The sequence below is a fragment of the Budorcas taxicolor genome, chromosome 1, assembly GCF_023091745.1.
Source record: "Budorcas taxicolor isolate Tak-1 chromosome 1, Takin1.1, whole genome shotgun sequence".
In the NCBI taxonomy this organism is placed as follows: domain Eukaryota; kingdom Metazoa; phylum Chordata; class Mammalia; order Artiodactyla; family Bovidae; genus Budorcas; species Budorcas taxicolor.
This window is the reverse complement of record NC_068910.1, coordinates 45334145-45353092: the sequence shown is the minus strand read 5'-3', so window position 1 is coordinate 45353092 and position 18948 is coordinate 45334145. Positions and strand designations below refer to the sequence as shown.

The 18948-nt window shown below is 40.1% G+C and overlaps 1 protein-coding gene across 2 annotated transcripts in view; it reads left to right on the top strand.

The window, feature by feature from the left end:
- Positions 1–18948, top strand: part of SNRK (SNF related kinase) — a 68601-nt gene that overhangs the window by 15043 nt on the left and 34610 nt on the right. For both annotated transcript variants that reach the window (XM_052640575.1, XM_052640571.1), the window contains one exon: positions 2196–2884. In XM_052640575.1, the coding sequence (XP_052496535.1) occupies positions 2296–2884 (589 nt within the window). In that variant the 5' untranslated portion in view covers positions 2196–2295. The remainder of the gene's footprint in view (positions 1–2195; positions 2885–18948) is intronic.

The following is an 18948-nucleotide window of genomic DNA, read 5'->3' as shown; positions in this document are numbered from 1 at the left end:
TATGCTTAAATTAACTTTCTTTTGGGGAACTACTGTCCAAATAAAGCAAGCTTTTTCCTCTTGGATTTTCCTGTTATCAATAAAATGAGCAGCTCAGATGACAAGGATAATACACAGTACAGAAGAAATTTGCTTTTTCTTCAAAGAGAAAGCCACATAAGCTGTATCTTAACAGTGCAGGTTTCTCATTTTTAAAAGTCTCAATAGAAATAGGATTTTGTTTCTGAAGTTAATTTGCAGAAACAGTGTAGAACAGTGGTTAAAAGCACAGACTTTGGTGAATCTCAGCTCTTTAACACACTGGCCTTATAGCCTAGGCCAAGTTACTCACTGGTTTTGTCCCTCAAAATGAAACTAATAATCCTATCTCTGGGGGCAATTTTCAATTAAGTGAAGCACTCAGAATTACTCTGAGGGTAATTTACAATTACAGAGAAGTTTGAGGTGGCCCCAGATATGTGATTCAGATCATTTTAGCCTGATGGGACAATGACTGTGAGAATTTTTTTTTTTTAACTTTCACGATATTGTTACCCTAAATATAATATTGTTTAGAATGGTCATATGTTTATAAGAGGTCTGCACTTTGAAATAAGAATTCGGTTTGAACCTTCAGCACTTACCTGAAACACAGTGCTTTCTTGGCTATAAAATGGAAATAATACTGACTTCTTAGGGTTGCTAAGGTCCAGTGACACAGTCTAATCTGATTCAGGTTTTGCACTGAATATATATAGTGGGTTTTCAGTAAATGTTAACTGTCAGCTTTTCTTCTGTTCTTTTAAGCAAAAATGAGATTTAAAGGTATTTAATGCTAGTGCTTTAAAAAAAAACAACTTTTATGTACATACAGTTTAGGTTTTTGGGATATTTTCATCTAAGTAGGGTAACTGCTCTAAGTACTATTAATAAAAAGTTACTGAAAATGTGAAACTGCATATGGGAGCACCAGAAAAGGCTTCACTGCACGGATTAATGTGCACTAATAGGAAAGATCTAGTCTTAGGAGATGGCTGTATTTTTCTTGGGATTTTGTATTCTATTTAACTTTTGTAAAAAAAAAATTAATAGTGGGAGTTTAGTCTGTGAGATTTAAAATGATGTCTTCATTTGTATAATAAACATTTAAAATTTTTTCTAAGTCAGGGTCATTTATAAGAACCTATTTCTGTATTTTAAGGTTTATACTGTAAAGGTTAAGAACTTTAAACTCGCATATAAAATGAGGTTTTTAAAGCCAAATAATCTTTAACATGCACATAGTTTAAACGCATGCTTGTGTGTTCTTGAAATGTATGCACATCGTGGTAGGTTTTGTTTGAGAGTTGGAAAACCATAAGAGAAACAAGAATAACGTATCAGCACAAAGAATAAGTACCCGTCAGTCAGCAAATATTAAAACACCTGATGTGTACCAGATACTGTTCTAGGTACTAGTGATGCAAGAGCAGACAATTTACTTGTAAATATTTTGAAAAAAGTTGCATTTCAAAATTTGAAAACATGTTGATTACTTGTTCTATATAAAACACTGTTCTTGGCGTTAGCAGAGGGTAGAAATAAAACATGGACCCATAGAGTCCTCAAGGACCTTGAGGTCTCAGGGTAAAGATGGTGTGTACTGAAGCCTGTAAGATTAAGACCACGTGGGATGGAGGTGTTTCAGGTGCTTTGGAGATACAGGAGAGGGAGGTAGATGAAAATACCCCAGAAGACTAAACTAGACTCTTCCGGGAGAGTCAGAAGTCTTTACTGAAGGGATTTTATATTAAATAGTGCTCATTTTGGAAGAGCAGGAAGAAGTTGTTGGTTTCTGTCCAAGTGTATATTTGTTGTGTTTTCCCCTTTTAGTCAGTCCCAGACTTCTTTTTTAAGATGCTAATTGAAATTACTTTTGGAAAATATTCTTCTTTAAACACTTTTTAAAAGCTTATCAAACTTGCCAGTTTTCTTGTGACATCACCCAAAAATTGTTTCAACAGAGTAACTTTGTATCAGTTTGCAAAATGCCATTTAAATGATCAAGCTTTATAATGTAAACCCTAAATCTGTAAATAGGTAATTATAAATGCCCCTGACTCATTTTATGTCTCAATATATGTATTTCAAGCTTCTTATAAAACAAAATTTTCAAAAAGTGAAGCTATAAAAGGATAAGTCACAGAAAACTTAATTTTATTTCTCTTATTTTGTAGATGTCCATGACGATATTGAAAATGAATTCCTTATTTTCACCAGATATATGAGAAGATCCATTTTAAACAGTCTAAATATTTTTTCTCACATTGGCCCAGCATGGCAGGATTCAAGCGAGGGTATGATGGGAAGATTGCTGGATTATATGATCTGGATAAAACCTTGGGTCGAGGTCATTTTGCAGTGGTTAAACTTGCCAGGCATGTCTTTACAGGTGAAAAAGTGGCAGTCAAAGTTATTGACAAGACAAAATTGGACACACTGGCCACTGGCCATCTTTTCCAAGAGGTGAGATGCATGAAGCTAGTGCAGCACCCCAACATCGTGCGCCTCTATGAAGTGATTGACACCCAGACCAAGCTCTACCTTATCCTGGAACTTGGGGATGGAGGAGACATGTTCGACTACATAATGAAGCATGAGGAGGGACTTAATGAAGACTTGGCCAAGAAGTACTTTGCTCAGATAGTTCACGCCATATCTTATTGCCATAAACTCCATGTGGTGCACAGAGACTTAAAACCCGAGAATGTGGTCTTCTTTGAAAAACAAGGTCTTGTAAAGCTGACAGACTTTGGTTTCAGCAACAAATTTCAACCAGGGAAGAAGCTCACCACAAGCTGTGGATCTCTTGCATATTCTGCCCCAGAAATTCTGCTTGGTGACGAGTATGATGCACCCGCAGTAGGTGGGTACCTTTCAGTATTTGCTGTCTTGAATTCTACTGGCTGAAGTGTAGTTGGTCAAATCGGTTGTTGTTTATGTGAAAATAATTTCTAAGAGAATTTCTGTTAAATGGATCTTAGTAAACAGGTTGGGTTTCATGACTGCTGTGTTTCCCTAAAGCTGTCTGAGTTTATTTTACCTTATAGATAGCTAATGTCTAAAGTATATTTGTTAGCACAAAAGAAAAAGAGTAAGTTACCTTTTAAGAGAACCTCTCATTGGCCTGTTTTGTTTGTATTTTTAGGGTCTGAGTGCTTTTCCTATCGTTCTTAGATACTTCTAGTTATTTCCTTCCTGTGAATACATTTAAACAGTCATGAGACCCATATTAGAAAGGTACTGTGAATATTACAGTGTATGGCGTGAAGAATTCTGGCATTGGGATCATTTATTGTGACCTTGAACAGTGTACTTGACCTCTCTGCTTCATTCATCATCCAAAGAATAGAATTAGATCAGATACGGGTATTGAATGTTATGTTGTTTACTTTTCACAGTGACCCTTGTGGTGGTTACTGTCTATCTTCTTGTATAAGATAGAAAGTTGATAACAGAGTGCTTGCTGTGTGGTAAAGTAGTGGTAGCTCTTGGCATTCCACCGGCTGCTCCCTTCACTCTAACACTTCCTCACGCTCTTACTTGTCATGAGTTTCTCCGTTGTGACGGAAGTGTTTATTGCTTTTCAGCTTGTGTCAGTTTTGTCCCCTTGGAATCATATTTGTTGTGGAGGTCATTTAGGAATTTATTTTCAGTTTTTAAGGATTTGTTAATCTGAAGATGTGGTCAGCTTTTAAAATTTTAGGTTTAATCTTAGAAAAATAATCCTAATATTACATGCATATGATATCAAACTTCATAGATAATGAGCCTCTCATTTGCATTCTGATCGTTTAAAATACAGGTTATAGAAGGTTAAAGGTAAGCACTGAAGAGTGCTGATCTTATGCTGAATACTCTGTACACCAAGGCACTGTTTTTCATGTTAGACTATGTGGTTTCTACCCACTACAGATAACCAGGCTTCACTGAAGTCTTTCATTAGAATATTTGAGGCAGACATCTTTTGATTAGTGGAGACTAATCTGAAAATGGAGGCAAGAATATGCAGATGAGGAAATATCAATGTGTCAACGTGAAAAGGATATTTAGCCTCACTAATAATCAAGGAAAGGCAAATTAAAACTGCAGTAAGGCCCTGTTTCTTACTTTTCATATTGAGCAAAGCTGCTGCTGCTGCTGCTGCTAAGTCACTTCAGTCGTGTCCGACTCTGTGCGACCCCATAGACGGCAGCCCACCAAGCTCCCCCGTCCCTGGGATTCTCCAGGCAAGAACACTGGAGTGGGTTGCCATTTCCTTCTCCAATGCAGGAAAGTGAAACGTGAAAGTGAAGTTGCTCAGTCGTGTCCGACTCTTAGTGACCTCATGGACTGCAGCCTACCAGGCTCCTCCGTCCATGGGATTTTCCAGGAAAGAGTACTGGAGTGGGGTGCCATTGCCTTCTCCGTTGAGCAAAGCTAAAGGCAGACAAAACCAAGTGTGGATAAGACTATACAACGTGAAGAACTCTTGTACTTTGTAGACGGCAGTTTGTCAATAGCTAGTAAAGTTAAGTAGGCATCCTGAGACCCAGTGGCTCTGCTTCCTGTGTGTACACCGTAGAGAAGCTCTCATATATGCTGGAGATTTTCAAAAAATGTTGTTAGCAGTATTGACTGTTCATCAGCAGGAGAATAAATTGTTCATTATTCATACGGTGAAACTATAGCTTAGTGAAATTTAAGGAATTATGTCAACATGGCTGGAGTTTCACAAACTTGTTTAAGTGACAAAATGAATAAAGAGAACATACAGTATTAGAACATTTATACAAAAGTTTAAAACATACAAAGCAGTATGAAACATTGTTTAGGGCTGCAGTACATGCAGTGAAGTATGAAGAACGTGAGAGATCAAGGTAGTTAACTTCTGAGGTGCAGGCCTGTCTGCAGGGTTTCAGCTGTATTGGTGATGCTTTGGGCAGTGAATGCACAAGTGTTCATTGTGATGTTTTTTCCCCTCCTCTTAAATACTGCATCATGGAACTTTACATAAGTTTTTAAAAATGAAAAGAAAATTGTCTGAAAAGATAATCACCAGTCTGATAAATGGTTAACTTATGTTGGTAAAGTGGAATTGAGTAGAGTTCATTTTCATTATTTGTATTAATTTCCATGCATTTTGTGTAATTGTGTGGTTGAAATTACTGTAGAATTGCTTTGAAAAACAAATGGAAAGTCACATTTCTGTTAATGTAATATTAGTTTATTATGCCAAAATCAATCACTGATTTTTCACAGATATTTAGCAAAATTAGTTGGGGATAAAGATTAGAATCTATCACTTAATTATCAGATATTGTTAAGTAAAGCAACTTTGGTTCAATTTTATAATTAAGTTTTTTAAGAGTACACTGATCCTCAGCATTGAAAATTCAGAAATTGTATTTTATTATATTCAAAGATTGAAATTTGATTTTATTTAACTGTACTTTTTTTCTTCTGTATCATTACTTTTTCTTTCACTTTTTGTTCTTTCTAGGAGCTTTGAATTTCCCTTCTGATTTCTTTTTTAGTGTCTTGAAAGCTTTTTTCCTTTATTATCCTGATTTCTAATGAATACATCTAAGACTGTGTTGTCTTCTCCCACAGTCTGTGGTAACATCCCAGGAATTTCACTCTGCAGTCATTGTTATTCATCGCTAAACTTTACTGCTTTGTTTCTTGTTGAGATTTTTTGTTTTTTAAAAATTCAAAATGGATACATTTATTTTTCCTTTTAGCTATTTGGTTTTAACTTCTAATTTTAGTATATTACAGTCAAATATGCCTGATTGGTTTCTGCTTTGGGAACTATTTTTAGATTTTCCGTGTGGTTTAGTACATAGTAATTTTTGGTTACGCTTCCCTATGTTTAAAAATATTTGTATTTTTGGTACATATAGAGTTTTTATACATAATTAAGATTGTTAATTATGTATTTTGTTCCATGTTTTTATTCTTATCTGTTATTTTTTGAGAGAATTATGCCAGTCCCCTACTCAAATCTGTCAGTTTTGTATTTTAATCAGTTTTTGCTTGTACATGTTATTTTCATGCTGTGTTAGGTATATAAAAGTCTATACAATTTATTTTACATGATGGATTGTCACTTTTAGCGATATGAAACTGTGCTTATTTGCTTATTGCTTTAAATCCCATTTGTCATTTTGTTTCAGGTTTATCTTAAACAATATGTAGCTTTATTAGGTGTCCATAATTCATAAGACTTTTAATAGGTGAATTTAGTCCATTCACATTTGTTTTTTACTGGAATATTTAGACTTATTTGTACTATTTTGTATTTTTCATCTGCCTTATTATTTTGTTATCACCTTTTGTCGTGTTTTGTTGGAGTATTGAAGTTCTCTTTGCTCCTCCTTTAGTGGTTTGCGAGATGTGCAGTCTGTTTCTCTGTATTAGTGTCTACTTGTAATGTCTAGAGTTAATATTTGTATCATTCCCTCTACCATACAGAAAACTATAGTTTGCTTTCACTTTCCTTTATTTGCTTTTATTTATTTTATAAAAAATTTTTAATTTTGAACTTAATTTTACGAATTTTTTGGTTTACCATGATGTGTCTCCTTTCTATCTTAGATTACTTTTGTTTTGTTTTTAATTCTTTAGAGAAGATTTGTGAAACGTTTTCCAAGTCTTTGTCTGAAAGTATCATCGCATTTGAATGGTACTCTGACTGGGTATAGAAGTGCATAGTGAGAATCGTTTTCTTTCCAACTTTAGAGATACTCTCCTGTCATCTTCTGCGTCAGATGCTGCGGGGGCAGAGTCTCACGTGAGGTTACTTTTGTTTTCGTTGTTGGGCTGTGCTCTTCGTGTGATCTGTGGTGCATAGTTTCGCTTCTGGAAATGCTGTACTCAGTGGTTTTCTTGGGTGTTCTGCTTGGTGCACTTGGTTCTTGTCTGCTGTTGCTCATGTGTGCTTGGTGCTTGGGGACTGTTAGTTGTGTGCTTAACTTCTTTATTTTTTTTTGGAGATTCTCTGGTAGTCTGCAGATACAATGTCTGAGTAACCTCCAGTTGATGTGGGGGAGGAGCAGAGGGTGGCCTGGTATCTGGCCTTAGTATTTGACAGACTGTCAGTACACCTCTGCCTCTGTGCCCACAGCCAGTACCCCCACCTGGAACAAATACCTGCCTGTTCATGCTCAGTGAGTTACAGAGTGAGAGAACTGGATTCATTCTTTTTTGAATTTTCTTTTGTGGATTCATTCTTGTAGTGATTGTCTGAAGTGCAAGTCTTTCCTATTTCCAGACTGTCTTCTGGAAAGGACCAGCACAGATGCTTCTGTCAGCTGGGTCCTCTTTTAGTCTGATCCCGTGTGCCGTCTTCCTTTGCTGTCATGTCTAGAGACTTGTGGGGAGGAAGAGAGCTGGATCATACTCAGGGAGCTGTTGATTGCAGTTGCCTCTGTTGGCTTTCAAGAATGTGAACTAAGTTGACTTTGCTGAATTAGAAGGGAAAAGGAAAAAAATGGGATTATTCAGTCAAGAATACTGGAGTGAGCTGACATTTCCTCCTCCAGGGGATCTTCCTGACCCAGGGATCGAACCTGCTTCTCCTGCATTGGCAGGGGGGTTCTTTACCACTGAGCCACCAGGAGATGACTTTACTCTGCTTTAAAAAGCAAAACTATACTTTATAGGTTTCTTCAAATATAGAAACTCTAAAATGAAAAAACTGTTTCTTAGATCATGCACAGAACTTTTCAGATGTAAAAGCCTAAGATTGTTTATATCTTTCTACTTCACTACATTTTTTAAGTTTAGTTTCAAGTTAAAATGAACTAGATTTGATATCGAAAACTTTATCATCTCACTTGAGATTCAGAGGCTTCCAGGGAAGTTACAGTTTTGGAACTGAAAACCCCTATATTAGATGCTTCCTAGTTTATAGACAAACAGTTTCAAGGATGAAATATTAGGTCTTTTCATTAGCTTATTATTTGCTAAATTAACATGCAGGAGAAATCATTGAAAGCTAAATTATGTAAAACGTGGCACCATGTTAATACAGTGCAAAGGTTTGGACGTAGAAGTCAGTGTGTATAAGCTTTTTGGGATGTAAACAGAAAATCTGAATACACTGTCCACAATTTGCAGTTCAGTATTTAATAGAGATTATTCATGTATGGAGTTACAAGAAGTGTCCTCATGCATGTGAGTATGCAGAAAACTAGAGGTCTTTTTATAAATCTATGTTTTGTCCCACATTAATATATTACTGTCAGTAAACTAGGAATAGAGGGGAACATTCTCAACTTGATAAAGAACATCTTCAGAAATCTACAGCTAACATACTTAATGATAAATGACTGAATGCTTTCATCTTCATGCTTTCCAAGTTTGGAAACAAGACAAGGATGTTCACTCACCACACTTACTGGGTGCAGTGCTAAAAGGCATACAGAGTGGAAAGAAAGAAATAAAACCACCTCAGTCTGCAGATGACATGATTTTCTGCCTTGAAAATCTCGAGATGTATATTTACAGAAAAATTGCTAGGAACGATAAGTGAATTCAGCAGGATCGCAGGATTCGAGATCAACACACAAAAACCAATTGCATTTCTCTATATTAAGAAACATCTGGAGCCTGAAATTAATATATTTACAGTCCTATGAAAGAAAATTTATGTATCTAAGAAAACACATATAACAAAATAATTTATGCTGAAAAATGCAAAATGCTAATGAAGGAAATTTAAAAAGTCTTAAATGAATGGAGAGATGAATCATATTCATGAACTGGAAAACCAGGTAGTACAGATGTCACTTCTTCCCAATGGATCCATACGTTTAATCCAGTTCCTGCCACAAGCCCTGCAGGGTTTTTGACGACATAGACAACATTATTCTAAAACTTGTGTGGAAAGGCCACGGACCCAAAATAGCTAAAACAGTTATGAGAAAGAAGAGCTGGAGAGGAGTCGCTATTACACCACTCTGGAAAATAGTTTGGCAGTTTCTTATAAAACTAAATATATACTTCCCATACAACTCTGCAGTTGCACTCTGGGAGTTTATTTTCACATGAAAATCTGTATGTGGTAGTTCGTAGGAACTTTATTTGTAATAGCCCCAAACTGGAAACAGGCCACACACAGGTCCTTCAGTGGGTGAAATTGTGGTGCATCCTCGCCCTGAAATGCTATGCAGCAGTGAAAAGGAGCAAGCGATTCATTTAACAGCCTGAATGGATCTTAAGAAAATTACGCTGAGTGAAAAATGCCAATCCCAGAAACTTACATGCCGCATAATTCCCATTTGTATAACTCTTGAACTAAAAGTATGGAGATGGAGGACAGACCTGCCGTTGCCACAGGCTGGAGACGATGCTGAGTATGTAGTTATACAGGGATGGCCTGAAGGAGCCTTGGGTGATAGAGCGCGTCTGCGTCTGACGTCGTTAAATGAATCTATACCTGGGACGGAATTGCATGGACGCTACACACAGATGAGTGGATGTAGCGCAGGGAAACCCGAATGAGCTCTTCGGAGTACACCAGTCAGTGTCCTAGTTGTGGTGGTGTGCTAGAGTTAAGTAAGCTGTTGCCGCGGGGAGAATTGGATGAAGAGTACATGGGACCTCTCTGTGCTTTTTTTTTTTCTTTGTGGGGGGGAGCAACTCTTGTGAATCTATAATTATTTCAAAATAAAAAGTTAAAAAATACTTAGTATTCTTTGCCTAAAGTGAAAGTGAAGTCGCTGAGTCGTGTCCAACTCTTTGCAACCCCGTGGACGGAGGACCCTGGTAGGCTACAGTCCATGGGGTTTTCTAGGCAAGAATACTGGAGTGGGGTGCCGTTTCCTTCTCTTAGGGGAATCTTCCCAACCCAGGGATCAAACCCAGGTCTCCTGCATTGCAGGCAGACGTTTACCACCTAAGCCATCAGGGAAGGCAAGTATTTCAATGTAGATGTTCCTGAGCTGTTGTTAGGGGTTGTTTTTACTTTATTTTTAATGATAATACCTTATTTTGGTCTGTGAGTGAAGGTCGCCACGGCAGAAACACACTGCATTTTTTCATTGCTACCAAATTATTTTTATATTGTATTTTTAAAAATAAAACCAACTGTAAAACCAGATAATCAGCCAAAAATTACCCTGTATCCATGGAGGCCAGAGCATTTAACCTTCACAGTGTTGAAAATAACGTACTCGCATTTATTTTGGAGAAGTGGTTCTTAGGTTTTTCTGACTCCGTAATGCCTTAACATCTGACGAAGTCTATGGACACATCTTAGAATTGTGTTCTTTTTCATTGTTCTTTTCTTTGTCCTGACTTACTGCATATGAAGAACATCTCAAAATCCAGTGTGAATTTAGAAATGACTGTCTGGTCTCCCTGAAAAGAATTACCTTTTATTGTCAAAAAGTAGATCAGTAAAACATAAATTCAGACATTCTTGACTGTTAATTTATATGCTAATTATATCTTGTATAATATTCGGGAAATCTTGGCGTATTTAAGCCCAGAGCTGTAGTTAAGCTGAGGCCACGTATAATGTGCTTACAGCGGTCGTTCCTCAGTCTGTTCTAGTCCTGTGAGAAAATATCTCTGCATGCTCTTAACCATGAAAGAGTCTGTCAGAGGGCTTAGGGAATGGGAGCCACCGAAAGACCTGTGATTCTAGCATTGTATGTATAAGACATTTAAATATTCTCTCGGACATTTTTTAAAGGATTTCTCCTTCCTATACAGATAGTGCAGCCTAACCTAAACTTTGTGACAGAACTTTGGAATAATCCAGAAAGATGTGAACAGATGAGAGATTTTTTCATAGGTTTCCATCAGTCTGCCACTATAGCTTCTACCGTGAATTCCTTGCTTTTATTTCAGACTGGTTACAGAAAAGCTGTTTGTGTACTCGCTAAATGCCCTTGCCAGGCTGCACCACATCTGTGTACAGTTTCATTTTTCTCAGTTGTCACTTATTAGAGACAGATGCCTTTGTAATGTTTCAGTATTTTTCGACTTGAACCTTTTCTTCCCAGTCAGAATCTGGCTAAATTTTATATTACTTATTCTTATCCTGTTTGTCATTTGGACATAGGGTCTTGGTGAGTGTAGGTTGGAAGACTTCAGGCGTGTGTCAGAGTTTTAGGGAAGATTTATGCCTCTTCTGTGTGTAGGTAAGGAAGTTTGGTCCTTTTTAAAGTAGCACCTTGTTTTACTCTAAAAAGGAGACGTAGAACCTACTTGTGTGAGTGTGCCCAGCATGAGCTGCACTGGACTTGGGGGCTCAGGCCTAGTCACGCGGGTAGCATCTGCCGAGAAGTGAAAGACACATCTGTAGAAATGTGGCACACGCCTTCCACAACCCACTGTGACACACAGGGTCACATGCTCTGAAAGGTACTTTTTCAAAGTATAGTGCCATCACTTGTCATATAAAACCAAAAGAAAAAATGAAAATCCTTCCCTAAACTTTCTGAAGTTTCACATGCCTAGGAGAAATGAAAATTATTTCAGAAATCACAATTAAAAATTGATCTGGCATGAGCCCTTTGACTGTGTGGATCACAATAAACTGTGGAAAATTCTGAAAGAGATGGGAATACCAGACCACCTGACCTGCCTCTTGAGAAACCTGTATGCAGGTCAGGAAGCAACAGTTAGAACTGGACATGGAACAACAGACTGGTTCCAAATAGGAAAAAGGAGTACATCAAGGCTGTATATTGTCACCCAGCTTATTTAACTTCTATGCAGAGTACATCATGAGAAACGCTGGACTGGAAGAAACACAAGCTGGAATCAAGATTGCCGGGAGAAATATCAATAACCTCAGATATGCAGATGACACCACCCTTATGGCAGAAAGTGAAGACGAACTAAAAAGCCTCTTGATGAACGTGAAAGAGGAGAGTGAAAAAGTTGGCTTAAAGCTCAACATTCAGAAAACGAAGATCATGGCATCCAGTCCCATCACTTCATGGGAAATAGATGGGGAAACAGTGGAAACCGTGTCAGACTTTATCTTTTTGGGCTCCAAAATCACTGCAGATGGTGATTGCAGCCATGAAATTAAAAGACGCTTACTCCTTGGAAGGAAAGTTATGACCAACCTAGATAGCATATTGAAAAGCAGAGACATTACTTTGCCAACAAAGGTCCGTCTAGTCAAGGCTATGGTTTTTCCTGTGGTCATGTATGGATGTGAGAGTTGGACTGTGAAGAAGGCTGAGTGCCGAAGAATTGCTGCTTTTGAACTGTGGTGTTGGAGAAGACTCTTGAGAGTCCCTTGGACTGCAAGGAGATCCAACCAGTCCATTCTGAAGGAGATCAGCCCTGGGCTTTCTTTGGAAGGAATGATGCTAAAGCTGAAACTCCAATACTTTGGCCACCTCATGCAAAGAGTTGACTCATTGGAAAAGACTCTGATGCTGGGAGGGATTGGGGGCAGGAGGAGAAGGGGACGACCGAGGATGAGATGGCTGGATGGCATCACGGACTCGATGGACGTGAGTCTGAGTGAACTCCGGGAGTTGGTGATGGACAGGGAGCCCTGGCGTGCTGTGATTCATGGGGTCGCAAAGAGTTAGACACGACTGAGTGACTGAACTGAACTGAGCCCTTTGTAAGTAAAAGCACTTGATTTGTTCTTAAAAGCACTTATTAGTTCTGTCTTCATAGTGCTTTGGCTTTAAATGTGAATGTTTTTTAATTTGAGGAGGAAGCAATGCCTTGAGTAAAATCTTTTGGGTTTTATAAATAAACTTATTGAATTTAATGTCTATAAGGAAGATTCTTGAGCAGGAAGTGTCAGGTTTGGTATAGTCTTATGGGTACCCTGCAGGTGGGGTTTTTTAGGCTATCTCCACTGTTGATTTCTTAATGAAAGGTTTGAGAAACATGATAGAAATGATTTGCATGTTTTTGATGTTTTCCTTATTGCCTTTTTAGCCGTGGTTCTTACTGTGTAATAAGGTCAGATCATATGAAACAGATGACTCTGTTTTGAAAAGTATAACTTACTGTCAAGTGGTATGGTGAGATTTAAACCGGTGGTTCTTAACTCGTCACTCACCAGTTTCACTGGGGGAGATTTAAAAAAGAGAAAGAAAAAAAAAAAAAACCTTGCCTGGGCAACCCTGCTAGAGATTCTGATTCTGATAGTCGTTGGGTGAGGGTCCCCCCCGCACCAGAAGCTTCATGAGATTCCGATAAGCATCTAGCCTTGCCTACCACTGATTTGAATCCATAGAATCAAATGTTTTCAGCCACTAGTGAAGAAACAGATTCCCAGTATTCTAATGTTCTTTAGAGAATCAGTAAGGAAAAAAAAATTTTTTTAACGTTTAGGTTCAAAAGTGAGACTGTGGATTCATTTTGATGTTGATAATGGAGCTTAATTTCTCCCCTCCATCTCCCGCCCCCCATTTTTAGGCACACTGTGCTCATTCAGTGAAAACCAATTTCAGGTCCCTTTGAAAAGTTTTCTGATGCTTCTCCACTGCCTGGAACTTGAAGCTAAACACTCATCAGGGTCCCCTTGTCCTGAGGAACCCAGAGACTGTCCTGCCTGCTTCCTTTCCACAGTGGTCAGAAGGTTGCTTCACTGCATCGCTCAGAATCAGTTTCTTCGTGCAGAAGACGTGCGGTACCTTTGCGATTTTCTCAGGGCTCTGCAGACTGTTAACTAGACAGGGGTTTCATTTTGTTTTAGGTGGATCTTAGTGCACCTCTTACTCCCTGTAAAATCCTGTAGAAGGACAAAGGTGTGCAGAGCCGGTAATTGCAGGTCTGTTCGAATAAAAACCAGAAGTTTGTTCACCTATGTTTGTGTGTGTGTCTGTTGTCCGAGGAGGTCAGGTTTGGGCTGGGGTGTGTGTCCCTCTCTGAGGAAGCGGGGGAGAGAAGGGATTCCAGCAGCAGCTCTCCTTTCCCCGTGCTGCTGCCCTTCTCAGGCCCTGACAGTTCCGGGGAGAGGCAGCCGCTGGGGCTGGGGCGAGGGCCCAAGAGCCGGGGTTGTCCGCAGCTCTAGGGAGAGCTAGCTGTAGGGAGGGGCTCTCTTGGGTCTGCAGCCTGAGGCCGCTGTCTCGGGCACCCAACGCCCTGGAGGAACACAGTGCTGCTTCAGTGCCTTTGAAAACAGGAATCTGTTACGTCACTCCTTCGCTTGGAACATCTTAAAGGCTTGCCATTTCACTTAGTCAAAACTGGCACCCTCACCGTGGCTGGCCTGGCCTTTGAGGTTGGTTCCCCCATTTCTTTCCTGACTTTCCCTCCCAGTTTTCCCTGTCATTGCTCAGCCGCCTGGCCCGCCAGTCACCCGCCTCCTGCTCCAGGCCTGCTCTCAGGCCTCTCCTTCCCACTGCTCCGCTCTCACTCACTGCCCTCTGTGCTCTGGGGGTCGGAGTAGTTCCTGCCCTAGGGTTGTTGTAGCGATTAGGTGAATGGAGACCCTGGGGAGTCAGCCTTCAGCCATCAGCTGTGTCTCTGCACAGCCACCTCTGGAGAGAAACCTGACGCCTGGCGCTGCAGTGGCCTCCTTTTCCTACCTGGGGTGCTCTCTCCTCTGGGAATGTGTCCTGGCGGAATTTCTGAAATGCTGGCTGCCTGGGGAAACTGGGAGGAAGGGCAGGCCTGTGTGCATGTGCTTTCTCGCTCTTGTTTGTAGCTGTGAGTAACTTTCAGAATGTTAGGTGTGTGTTGAGGGAGTAGGTTGACTTCTGAAGAAGGGGGTGTGTGTGTGTGTGTGTGTGTGTGTGTGTGTGTGTGTGTGTGTGAGGTTAGGTTTTTTTTTTAAAAGAAAACACTGAAGGTCCTGGTATTTACTTGATAACTGCTTAGTTTCTTGCAACTTCAGAAGAGTCGTTCAAAATATCCAAAACACTAACACATATGAAAACTGAAGCCACTTGTCTTCACCGCTTATCTTCACTTCAGGTGTGACATAGGAACCTTTGGGGTGTTGGAAATGTCAGACTTGGTTGTTTTTTAAGCCTTTTATTTGTGGAGAGAAATATGCACCTGTTAAAGACTAGTTTGCAGAACAAAGAATCAGAATAATCTCAGTGACACAGGAAATTCGGAACCTTTTCAGTCAGAATGCACACTGTTGGACAGACTCAGAGCTCCAGATGCCCCCCAGAGTGACTGTGTTTAAGACTGTGCGGGATGTGTGTGTGCTTCTCCCAGGGCTCTGGGCTCCACCCCTCTCCTGCGTGTCTCCTGAGGCGGGCCTGGCGGGACTCATCAGTGACAGGCCCCCACTTCCTGGGGAGACCCTGCCCAGCGGGTCCTGGAGCTGTTGTGACCCCCAGGGCGGCCGTCGGGACAGGCTTCCACTGTCACCTTAACACACAGCTGACTGACTCCTTTCAAGGGCTGTGACTTCTTTCAGTCAGATCCGCATGGTAGCATTGGCTTTGGTAGAGAAAGGTGGCTCACTCGTGGCACAGGGCGCCTGGAGCTAGGCCAGGTTCATCAGCAGAGACCCTGTGGAGCTGATGCTTCGATACAGCCATGATGCCAGTTCGTGTCCTTCACCAGTTTTCATTTCTTAGTCCCACCATTCTGTGTATCCCTTTTTCTGTATAATCTGCTGTGTGTCTGGAAGTCATTGGTATATCTTAAGTGTTTTAATTGATTTATTAGCCTGACAGTGATTAAGTTAAAATTAAACCCAGTATAAGGCACTGCCTAATTTAATATTTTAGAACTTTTAATTCAGAATTATTAATGTTATTTTTAAATATTTATTTATCTGGCTGCATCAGGTCTTAGTTGTGGCATGTGGGATCTTAGTTCCCCAACCAGGGATCAAACCTGCCTCTGCTGCATTGGAAAGCAGATTCTCAGCTGCTGGACCACCAGGAAAGTCCCCTAATTCAGAATTCTTTTAAACCCTGAAACCTAAGGAAAAATTGTGGGTCCCCAGCATCTGTGGCAACATCTGATGAGTAGGAAAATAAGACTGTGAAGTTAGATCCTCCTCACAAATACACCCCCAGTCCCCCTGGTGCCTGAGGTGCAGCCGGGCACAGAGTAGGCACTCTGGTTTGTTGGATAAAAACAAAGGCTTTTAAATGGCTTTAAAAAAAAAAGGTGATGAGATGCAGAGGACATGCGTCCTGTTGGCCTTTTCCCTTCGGAATTGGGTGGCATGATGCCAAGCATAATCACTCCAGATGGCGAGCTTGTCCTGCGTGCTCAGTAGTGAGGTCGTGGAGAGAGGAAACTGTTTGTTTCCATCTTGTCTATCTATGTTCCATCCTCATCTCCTGGTAAACACAACGAGCTCTTCCTGTTTGTTGAATAAACATTGCAGAGATGAAGGAATGAAAATTTACTGTCTTCTAAACTTCTTTACAAAGTTGAGTTGTGGCTGCCCTCCCTGACTCTTGCTGATCTCTCTGGTCACATCATACCTCCTTTTTCTCGCCTTCTGTTTGGATATTTAATGAGTCCTAGACTCACCACGAGTCTGATGAGAGCTGTGGTGCTTCTTTGGGAGAAATGCAGAGGTGCAGTTTCCGAGGTGTTTTATGAACCATCATGAAGCCCTTTTTAAAATCTGACCTTGGAGCCGCATAAAAAGCGGGCCCACAACTTTTTGAGAGAAAGGATGAGCACAAGCATGACTGCAGTAAACCTTGGGGCTTAAAATACAGGTGCAGAATCGTGGCCTTGGTTTTTGTGCGTAACTCTTAAAGAGTTCTCATTTTCCTTACTGAGTTTTCAGTTTCCTAGCTATGACTTGGGAAGATGGTAATGGAAAATTGGAGGTAAAGTTTTAGAAAGGGCTACTTCCAAAAGGAATGTCATGTCATTTGAGGGAGCACTGTTGTATTTTTGAAAGCTAAAATAGATTTAATTTGTTGGTTATTGGGTATGTTTGATATGATTTTTTTTTAAGATTTTTTTGATGTGGACCATTTTCAAAGTCTTTATTGGATTTGTTACAATAGTGCTTCTGTTTTATGATTTGGTTTTTTGGCCCTGAGTCATGTGGGATCTTAGTTCGCTGGCAGGGATTAAACCTGCGCCCCCTGCATTGGAAAGCGAACTCTTAACCACTGGACTGCCAGGGAAGTCCCATGATTAAAAAAAAAAGCCAAACAAAAAACCCACATACTCATTTTTGTGTTGTAACAGGTTTTGTGTATTAACTCTACACCGACATTTGGAGGTTCTTGTTACAGTGTAAGAGAACATGGATCGGGAGCCCCAGTAGATGCAGGGAAGCCCCTCAGATGGTGGGACCCCGTGTTCCAGGGTGTGGAGCCCAGTTTTGTACTCAGTGGTCGTTTCTAGAGGGCAGAAACTGATTCAACAAATCCTTAAGAGACTAATGTATACAGATACCAGTTGATTGATACATCAGACATTAAATATCAGTTCACTGTAAGCTTACACTCGGGCATCACAGTAGTTGTATTTTCTTAACCTTACCTGTTTTTCAGAGTTTTATAAAGGATGTTATACCTAAGGTACTCTTATAGTGTATTAAAAGTTGATTGGGCTTAATCTTCTCAGGAACTTTTGTGATCCATTGAAACTCTGGAGGTCATATGATTCTTGTTTGAGTTGCTGCCTCAGCTCTAGAAGGGGCTCTTTCCGATCTGGAATTTTAGTTCACCTATTCCTCTTGTTTCCAAGGCTTCAAAAACATGATTCTGCAAGTTATCATTTTGTTTCTAGTTGTTAGTGCAGGGCCATCAGTCTGCTGTAGCCCATCCTTCTCTCCCTGGAAGCAGAAGATTCCCAGAGGTTTAGATTAGTCCGAATTTTTCCCTCAATCATGAGTTTGTGGGTGGGGCACAGTGCCATCTGTCCCTCGGACAGTTGTATTATCAAGTTGTCAGTAAACAGCTTGATAAATTCTTGGATTTACCATCTAGCTTCAGTAGTGAAACCATCAGTCAGCAGAGGCAAGACTAGAAAAGGGCTTGTGTTCTGTGATCTCCTAGCCTTTGCCTCTCTGAGCTGCTCTCTGGAGTGAAGGGAGCAGCTTTTCCTGTGGTGAGGAGGCTTTCTCAAGTTGTATTGTTTTAGGTAGGAGAAGTGAACTTCAGAATCCTTAGCCATCTGTATCTCATACCAGTTAGGGAACTACTTACTGATCACTTTCTTTAGATGAATCTTGAGTTGTCCCAAACACAAGAGAGCACCAGAAAGCAAGCAGATAAAGGCTGGTGGGATGTTGACATGGGCTGTCCTCGGCTAGGTGTAAAGCTCATGTATTTTGTTTACAGTTATCATTTTCAGAGTCTTATTCATATCCTTATTTATTAGTTAATTTTACATAAAATTTTAGAAAGATCAGTAAATTTGTTTTTCTAACCTTCAGCTCACAGGTAACACAGGGACTTCCCAGAGGCCAGCACACTGATAGCAACAAGAATTGAGGGAAGAATCATGAAATTGTAATCAGCAACTCTTACTTTCGTCCCTTGTTTGTTGTCTAGAGTCCAGGCTTTTAGCTGGGCTGGTGGGCACTTTGGAGGTAGAGTGAGAGACGTGGAAGCATTCTAGAATGGGAATCCTAGATGGAGGATAAGGTGGAGCCATCTTTATAAGCCAGATGTTTATTATTTTCTCTGTAAATGAATGAGCAGAGATGAACTGTGGCAAGACCCAGGACACAAAGGGCAGCAAAGCCGTGTCTCCTGGAAATTCATGACCAACCTGTAAGGTCTTACTACATTTCACTGCCTAGCACAGTGCCTGGCGTATACTTGCTGAACACTCACATCAGTTTCTGCTTGTGGCCCTTTAGTGTAAGGACTGATGCTGGTGATTTAAGTGATGCAGAAAAAAAGAAGAGGCCCTAATGATTTAAAATTCTTCCATTATCAGAAGGCATCCTAGGAAGAATTATAAGTAAGTTGTACCAGAGTAATTAAATATTTTGAGAAGGAGGGATGATAGATCCCTGCCTGTGTCGTATGTCACAGTAAATTCCAGGTGAATTCAGGA